Genomic DNA, 9,445 nt, shown 5'->3' with positions numbered 1-9,445 from the left:
GCTTGTCAAGGCAGCTTGTCAAAGCAGCTTGTCAAAGCAGCTTGTCAAAGCAGCTTGTCAAAGCAGCTTGTCAAAGCAGCTTGTCAAGGCAGCTTGTCAAGGCAGCTTGTCAAAGCAGACAAAGTGTTATCAAGATTGGTGCAAAGTAAGACAGGTGGGTGTTTTGACCAGCTCTGCACTACTATTTTGTCATCTATCATATCTTAATAATACCACTAGAGACTTTATGGTGAACAGCAAACTGGCAAAATCATCAGAGTATCTAACAAATCAAGACGTAGTAGAGATGGTGGAAGTTTTGACTAAGAAAACATGTTGGCAATACTGTTAGAAGTAGAAACAGTGGTTTGTATTATTCATTGGTAGTAGTGAATAATAGAAGTGGTGGTACAAAAGGTCAAACGGTACTTACATCCTCTGTTGCTGTGAGCTGGTTACCTAGAACTAACATTCCTATTGGTGTGGCTTTCTTACTCGGCCGACATCTAATGTTGTGGCCTGAAGAGCCACATTTGACCACCTGATAGCCACCAGGTCCACCTGAAATGACAACAATACAAGTTTACAACTGAGAGCCAATGTAATCTTTTATTCCAGTTTTCACACACACTCAAACTATACAATAAACTTAGGAAGCAGATCTCTCTTGGAGTTAATCCTACAATGTCTCAGACATCTGTGTCATGCTTAAGGTGTTACTTTTAGCCAACATACCATATTTGGTAATAAGACCATGCAGTAAACTGTCTATGCAGGCAGGTAAACAAATCTGACATTTATTTCAGTCAGTCATATTTTGTGATGGCTGTCATATTTCAGTCAGTCATATTTTGTTTTAAGATGTTGGTTAACTTCAAGGGTTTCTTTCTATTCTCACATCAAATGCAGAAAAAAAAAACATTCTTAAACATTCATCGTTTTTTTCTTATAAATAACCATTAATTTGATTCTCTCATCATAGCTGTCTTAATGAAATTAGAAGTTTTGCTCTACAGCAGGCTGTTAAAAGGTATTTGCTTACCTCGCATTTGCTCTCATTCCATTTCTCTTTCACATACATGCTATGGAAAACAGCAACACATTATATTTTGCAGATATACAACTCATATATCTTTCTGTTCTCACACATGAATACAACATAGATAATACTTTATCATCATTTAACATCCACTTTTCCGTACATGTATGGGTCAGATGGAATTAGTTGAACTAGATTTTCTACAGCCAGATGCCCTTCTTGTCACCACCCATCAGTAACATTTCCCCATGGTTAGACATGTTTTTCACAGAAGACTGGAAATGAACGACCTTGCTTGTATAACAATGATGTTTGTTTACAACCACTTTATAATGTCCAGACACAGATAAACACAAACACACACTAGTGGGTTTATGTGCATGTGTATATATCATGATCATTGTTTAATGTTCACTTTCCATGATAGCATGGGCTGGACGATTTGACTGAAAACTGGTAAGTCGGGGAGCTCAGGTAATATAGTCCAGTATAGTGAATGGTCAGATTTGGAAAACCATTGATCATGGGATCAGCTCAATTTGAACCAAACCACTAACAAGAACAACAGCATCAGTAATAACAACAACAAAAATCAATCAAAAATAAAATAATGACAACAACCTTTACGAATTCTGGATTCTTGCACAAATTCTGGTATTTTCCTCAGCAAAGTTTCTTTGATAATTTCATCAAGAATGGATTTCGGTTCTTCAATGGGAATAAGCAGAGTTTTACCAAGATGTTGGTTATACTGCAGACACCAGGCTTCAGTGAAGCCATTCACACCACACCATTCTTTTATGCTCTCCCCACTAAGTCTCACCCAGACACCATCGTCATTGTGAATCTGTAACAACAAGAACAACAGGTAGATTAGTGCAAACTTGATAAACTATTGTTGTGTGTGTGTATAAAAACACAATGTGAGTGCATGTACAAGCATGTGTAATGAGCATCTTTTACTTGTCTTCAGTCATTTGACTGCAGCCATGTTGGGGCATTACCTTTAAGGGTTTTAGTCTAACAAATTGACCCTAGGACTTATTTCTTTTTTGAAGCAGAGTACTTATTGTATCAGAGTCTTTTACCAAACCATTAAGTTATGGGGACGTAAACACACCACCACCAGTTGTCAAATGGTTGTGTGGGAACAAACAAAGACACACACACAAATATATATATATATTCGCCATGATAGATCGCTAACCACTACACACATTTTTTCTCTCCTTATTTCTTTCTGTGTTCCTTTCTGTGGAAGAGCGTAGGCTCAAAACGTTAAAGACTTTTTCAATTCCCAAGCGTTATACTAATACATCTATTTGTTTTCTACACCACCTGTCTTCGTCTGTTGTTTTTTTTTTGAATTCTCCCCATATATATATATATATATATATATATATATATATATGACAGGCTTATTTCAGTTTCCATCTACCAAATCCACTTACAAGGCTTTGGTCAGCCTGAGGCTATAGTTGAAGACACTGACCCAACATGCCATGCAGTGGGACTGAACCCGAAACCATGTGGTTGGGAAGCAAGCCTTCTACCACACAGCCACGCCTGCATCTATTTAAAAAAATATAGAATGTTACACAAATTTGCATGTCATCTTTGCCCAGGGCCCACACTAATCTTCTCTGTATTGTTCCAATTTTAGTATATGTACTGCTGAAGCAGTCTTCCATAAACAACCTTGCTCTGACTTGCGCCTAGGAGGGGGAACTTTCTAAGTGCAATCCCATGGTCATCCGTGACCGAAGTGAGTCTTTATTCCTTTTATTCCAGATGAATATGGAGTACATAATCAATCTGCACAAAATAGCAAAATGAGCTAACTGGATATTCAGCCTGTTTTGGCAACAGTTCTTTTGATGCTGGAAGCAAATACACAAACACATGCATGCAGAGAAATATACACATAAGGAGAGAAGAGAGAGGGGGGGGGGGAGAAAGAGAGAAACATTAAAAGGTCTGATGTTAAATAAGTGTCGAATCAGCCATGCCAAACAGGTGGTGTCAAAACAGCTATGCCTCAACATCTCATACCTTCAAAATAGACACACTTCATTCAAATCACATAAGTCTTCAAAACAGAATATCAGACTGAATAATATAATCCAAGACATACTAAATCTACTCATGATATGGAATGATCATGGCTAGAATCTCATCCAGTATCTACTCAGTGAAGTCTGACCTGGGGTTAAACAACAACACAACAAAGAATAAAAGATCAAAGAATCCTTTACCTCATCTACAAAAGAAATGGTTCCATCAGGTTTGATAGTTCCTATCTGCTCACTTTGTAGAGATGGGTTGATACGAATACGAAGACCTGAGCTGTTTTTCCCAACAAATCGACGCATCTGTAAGAAAAATAAAAAAATTTTTTTTACTGAAAATGCCAAGAAAATTTTTTTATTACCATTATTAGTATTATTATTAAGGTGGCGAGCTGTCAGAATCGTTAGTATGCTGGATAAAATGCTTAATGGTATTTCGCCTGCTGCTACATTCTGTGTTCAAACTCCACCAAGGTCAACTTAGCCTTTCATCTTTTCAGGGTTGATAAATTAAGTACCAGTGAAACACTGGGGTCAATGTAATTTACTAGTCCTCTTACTCTAAATTTCAGGCTTTGCGCCTATAGTAGAAAGGATTATTATTATTACTACTACAATATTATGATAACTACTACTACTACTACTACTACTACTACATTATTATAGCTTTGTTTTATATGAGCTGTTATAAATCTCTCACAGAAACCTCAAGTGATAGCAAGTTATGATTAGTGTTAATTATGATTAGCAATGATATATTGTGGGGAAAGGAGACCAGAATCTTAGAACTAAAATTCTGTTAAATTTGTGATATTTTTAATTTTTAAAGAATTTTAAGAGAATCCAGGATTTTCAGGTTGACAATGTTTTTCTTAGGATGTAAGCAGTAGCCATGAAAACAATTTTGAATGATTGAATTTTGTTCTATATTTTGAGTTAAAAATACCACCAAAGCTAGTAAAATGATATCTTTTCTCCTTGTGACAAATTAAAGGCACTCGGCAAGTCCAAACCAGCCAGTGTCCATCATTGGATAGAGGGTTCATACTATATTTTAAGGAAAAAAAACAGGATGATGATAATAACTAGAATGCCTTTGATTACAGCCCTGCTCAATCAAAGCTGAACTGGGGTTAAACTTTAACAACAACTTTGCTTTTCATGATTCTAGGATCAATAACACATGTACCAGTTATATACTGGAACAGGCTCAACTGACTATGCCCCACCCTGTCACCACCCCAAGTGAGACAGGAAGAAGTAATGAGATTCTGAGTCAGGATCTAATGGCCTCACAGGACAAGACAGCACAGGACTGGAAACAATTAGTTATTACATCAAACTACACTCCTGTCCATCCAAGACATACCAGTATGGAGAAACAAAAGTCATAACAATGATGATGTCACACAGTGACAAAATGAAGCAAATTAGAGGACAAAAATGTGAAAATTAAAATAAAAAAAGAAACAAACAAACAAACCAAAGTGTAATGAGAAAAAATCCTTTCACTACCTACCTTGTTAGGTTGATGTGATTTCTTGCCTGCCTGTAATGGTGGAGTAACTCCTTGAGGGGGTTCACGGACATCGACTTTGAACGATTCTCCTGCAAGTTTCCAGAAACAAAAGATTATGGTTAAAGAAACATACAAAATTATTGTAAGAACTGGTAGGTCAGTGATGGACAGGGCAAGTATATATCAAACTGAGGATTATAAATAAAATAGGAGCTCACGGGTTGGTATACAAACAGATGATGCAAAGATAAATATTTGAGGTTAGAGAATAGTGAGTGGATCTGGTAGATGGAAACTGAAAGAAGCCCATCATGTATGTTTGTGCGTGCATGTGTGTGTATATATATATATATATATATATATATTTAAATTCAAATTTCGGTAAACATAAACAAACGAAGTTTGCTTTTAGAAGCGTTGAGATGTCTTAGACAGTTAAAGAAGTGATTTTTTAAATTCTCAATCACAGGATAAACTACCCCTATTTTGCAGAAAAAAGTGTAGGTGGTTAGCTATGAGACTCGAACTCCCCCACTAAAGTGGTGGAGTTAAGCTCAATCGGTCAGATCACCGCGAAGCGTAATCGCGGAGGTGTGAGTTCGAGTCTCATAGCTAACCACCTACACTTTTTTCTGCAAAATAGGGGTAGTTTATCCTGTTCAGGCTATATATTTATTTATATTTGTGTATGAGTATGACAACTGATGCTGGTCTGTTTATGTCCTTGTAATTTAGCAGTTCAACAAAAGAGACTGATAGATATAAGTACTAAGTTTACAACGAGTAAGTCCTGGGGTCAATTTGTTCAACTGAAATTTTTCAAGGTGGTACTCCAGCATGGCTACAGTCAAATGACTAAAACAAGTAAAAGAGTAAGAGAAGAGATGGTGGGGGTGGTGAGGGTTCTGGTCGTACCTGCATCGAAGCCATCAACAGTAACATAGATGTTGTAAAAGCCAACACTGCCTGGGGTCCAGTTACAGTTGTAGGAGCCATCATTGCTAGAACGAACTAGCATGTTCTCACTGGGGCGTGGCACAGCCGGGGCAGCATAACGCAACTCCTCAAATGAATAGTTTTCATAAACCTGAAACAGAAACAGAGAAAAATTAATGATAGATGGGGTTTTCCAAAAAAAGTGTGTAGAGTAACGTTATTCAACAGGGTGGGGAGGTCAGGGATCTAGGAGTCTCTCCAGGTCGAGTCACTACTTTTCTACATTGAGAGATCACACAGCTCTGGTACTACGGACATGATTAGAATGTTACAGGAAAGTCCTGTAAGACAGATTCTTAAAGTGAAGCCAACTGGCAAGAGACTGAGGGATAGACCAAGGCCGACACAGTTGGGTAATATCCATAGCTTCAGTTGGTCATACTTGGGAATTCATCCAGAAATTGTAACAACAGTTGCTTCTGATAAGGACCTTACTCAAGAATAGAGGGTGGAGAAAATGGAAGAATGAACTCCACAAACTAGAGAGAGAGAAAGAAAGAAAGCCTCTGTGGTCACTACAAATAGCAGCAAAATTTCTCTCAACACACCTCAAAGTTTTTAAAAAGAAGCATATTTGGATATTGCAGTCCTAAATAACACTATGCCTGAAAGAACAATGAGAGAGGATCATAACTGGAATGTCTCTGATCATACTTCTGTTCAATCAAACTATTTCATTTTTGTAACAGTAGGAAGTTATGATAGTTATGCCTTTCCTAAATATATTAAGAGTGCAAGTAGGGCTTGGTAACATATCTTACTTTTGCTAATTGTTTTAGGTGCTTATGTAATCACAAGAAGACATAGACACTTGCAACCCCCCACCCCCACCCTATCCAGGATGTGACCGCTTGAGGTGGGATGGCAGCACCAGCAACAACTTGTACATGTTTACAGTTGCGTAGACTGAAGCAATATAAAATGAACTACCTTCTCACAAGAACACAACATCTACCCAATCTAGGAATTGAACCAATGACCTTAGGGCCATGAGTCAAATCGCCTAACCACAAGTCAACCTTCTATAAATCCAGTAGAAATAAAAACGAAACCATTTAACACATCCCATCTTAACACCACATCATATTTTAATAAATATCACATTTTAACAAACCTCACATCTTAACATCACTACTTAATGTGATTTCGTTTTCCTATTGTATCTGAAAGTTTAACAGTACCACACTATTAACATGGTTGTGAGTTCAATTTTTACAGTAATTATTAAGTTCAAGCAGATGTAGTAGCAACATATACTCAGCTTCCTCAGTTTGATAAACTTATGATACCAACCATATGATGCCAACTACCCCTATCATCCTGATAAACCATGAGGCAGCATTTACAATCTGCCAGAAAAAGCAGCAATGTACACCTCAAAACACACGCAACTGTTTTAATGTTGCGGGAAGGAAACATTGAATAATATAGCACAACTAGATTTCCTTCAAAAGATGGAATGGTCTGGGTTGACAAGAGTTCATGCGAAGCTAAAGTACAACACAACAACAACGCGAAAATAAAAACAATCGAGAAAACCTTACCTTCATCATACAGATTGAATGGAAGATGTCTTTTCTGTCTTTCACTGTTACTTCATATGGTATGTCCAGTGGTGGAGGCAGGTGCCCACCAAATGTCATGTCCCCTTCATCCTGCTTGCTTAAGCGCCTCATTTTCTTGAAGTCTTCTCCACTGGTTTCCTTCAAGTCAATCGGTATTGCTCGAACTTCCACCTTCAAATTCAATCAAAATAACGGGATGTGAATTAATATAAACACTATCAGTATATAAGAGGGTTTGGTAGAGACAGTTCACACCACATTTGCATTGCGTGGTTCATATTCTGGCAAGAAATGCTGTTTTAACTTATGAGTTGTGTTGCAGAACAGTATGATGTGTTGTTGTAAGATGAAGAGAGACATTGTGTTGTGGTGAAATGAGGTGTCAATGTTGTGAGGTGTGGTACGTTATGCTGCTGTATATAGTGTTGTGTGGTGTTGAAAGCTGAAAGATGTTGGGAGCTGTATGGTGTTGGGAGCTATATGGTGTTGAGAGCTGTTGGGTGCTGCGTGCGGTGGGGCATTGTGAGTAGTAGGGTGCTGCAAGTTGGGGATGTTGCGAGTAGTGGGTGGTGGGGTGTTGCAAATGGTGAGGTGTTATGAGTTGTGGGACTGAGTACTTGGGTCTTGCAAACTGCGGGAAATTGCAAGCCATAGCATGATGCAAGCGGAGGCGTGTTGCAAGTCGTGGCATTTCACAAGCCATGGCATTTCATGTCGCGAGCCATGGCATGTCGTGTTGCAAGCCATAGCATGTCATGTCGCGAGCCATGGCATGTCATGTCACAAGCCATGGCATGTCGTGTCGCGAGCCGTGGCATGGTGTGTCATGTCGCAAGCCATGGCGTGGCATGGCGTGGCGTGTCGCGAGCCGTGTCGTGTTGTGAGCCGTGGCATGTTGCGAACCGTGGCGTGTCGTGTCACAAGCCGTGGCATGTTGTGTCATGTAAGCCGTGGCATGTCGCGAGCCATGGCGTGTCATGTCGCGAGCCATGGTGTGCTATGAGCTGAGGTGTGTTGTCAAAAAGAGACATGGTGTGATATAGTACATTGTTGTAGTGTGATGCAATGAGGCGCAGTGAAGTGTTGTTTTGCCCCAGGACGGCCCTATTCCAGCAAATCCATGATCAAAGGTATTCTACCACAACCACTATATCTCTAAGAGCATCTAGGACTATAATATCTATGTCCTTCTCATATTTAAGGCAATGAGATATTTCATGAAGGTTTAGCTACTAGTTATAGCAGATCAAGCAACTGCAAGGCCTCCTCATCAAACTGTTATGATGTACTTCTTTACTGTAAAACGAGTAGGAGGGACAAGTTATTGTCCCGCATTGATCAAGAGGACAGTGTTAAGGAGTGAGCTTACCTTGAGGTTAGGTACATGTACCACCTGGCCATACTGGTCTTTGGTGAGGACAGTGAGAATGGCAGGCCAGCTGCACTTCAACTCTTCCTTATTGTAGATCACCTCACACTGACGCGGGTCCACATAAGAGTCTGGTTGTAGCCAACTGGAAGAACATAAAAGGCAACGATACTATCATCAAACAGGACAACATCGTGGTGGGAGGGGCAGAGGTGTTGAGGTGAGAGGACAGAGGGGAGGCAAGAGTATAGGAAAGAGTGTCATTGTGGGGGAAGAGGAGCAGTGGAAGAAGGAATGGTGGGAAGGAAAAGCAGGAGAGAGGGATGTGGATGGAAGAGTAAGGATGAGAGTAGAACGAAGAGTAGAGAAAAGGGGAGTGTGGAAGGGAAAAAAAACAGAAGAGAGGAAGGGTCACGGGGCTGTTTAATGATTGGGTTTAGCTCAGTGTGATGAGCAAAGCGACCAGCATTTAGGTGGCAAGACAGACTGAAGACCTGTGGGGTCGAGGGGCCTACAACAGGTTCATCTAGACTGAGTAGAACTCCAATATTGGCTATAGGCAGGGTATCAATCAGAGAGAGAGAGTGAGTGAGAGAGAGAGGGAGATAGAGGAGGCAGAGAGAGAGGAGGCGCAGAGAGAGGAGGCAGAGAGTAGGAAGGAGAGAGTAGGAGGCACAGAGAGAGGAGGCAGAGAGAGAGGAGGCAGAGAGAGAGAGGAAGAGGCAGAGAGAGAGAGGAAGAGGCACAGAGAGAGAGGAAGAGGCAGAGAGAGAGAGGAGGAGGCAGAGAGAGAGAGGAGGAGGCAGAGAGAAAGAGGAGGAGGCAGAGAGAAAGAGGAGGAGGCAGAGAGAAAGAGGAGGAGGCAGAGAGAAAGAGGAGGAGGCAGAGAGAAAGAGGAGGAGGCAGAGA

The 9,445-nt window shown here is 40.1% G+C and overlaps 1 protein-coding gene and 1 non-coding gene across 8 annotated transcripts in view; both read right to left on the bottom strand.

Annotated features, from left to right (window-relative positions):
- LOC106869699 (E3 ubiquitin-protein ligase MYCBP2) overlaps window positions 1–9,445 on the bottom strand; it is a 145,882-nt gene that overhangs the window by 71,043 nt on the left and 65,394 nt on the right. For all 7 annotated transcript variants that reach the window (XM_052972468.1, XM_052972462.1, XM_052972464.1 and 4 more), the window contains exons 46-52: window positions 8,537–8,681; window positions 7,147–7,338; window positions 5,522–5,693; window positions 4,607–4,695; window positions 3,274–3,390; window positions 1,640–1,865; window positions 413–540 (exon numbers count right to left, since the gene is read on the bottom strand). In XM_052972468.1, the coding sequence (XP_052828428.1) occupies window positions 413–540; window positions 1,640–1,865; window positions 3,274–3,390; window positions 4,607–4,695; window positions 5,522–5,693; window positions 7,147–7,338; window positions 8,537–8,681 (1,069 nt within the window). The remainder of the gene's footprint in view (window positions 1–412; window positions 541–1,639; window positions 1,866–3,273; window positions 3,391–4,606; window positions 4,696–5,521; window positions 5,694–7,146; window positions 7,339–8,536; window positions 8,682–9,445) is intronic.
- On the bottom strand, window positions 2,599–2,703 carry LOC128249334 (U6 spliceosomal RNA). The gene has a single exon (XR_008265431.1). It is a non-coding gene; the product is annotated as a U6 spliceosomal RNA (small nuclear RNA).

Source organism: Octopus bimaculoides, chromosome 13, assembly GCF_001194135.2.
Source record: "Octopus bimaculoides isolate UCB-OBI-ISO-001 chromosome 13, ASM119413v2, whole genome shotgun sequence".
Lineage (NCBI taxonomy): Eukaryota > Metazoa > Mollusca > Cephalopoda > Octopoda > Octopodidae > Octopus > Octopus bimaculoides.
The sequence above is the reverse complement of the archived record's forward strand: the minus strand, read 5'-3'. Positions and strand labels throughout refer to the sequence as shown.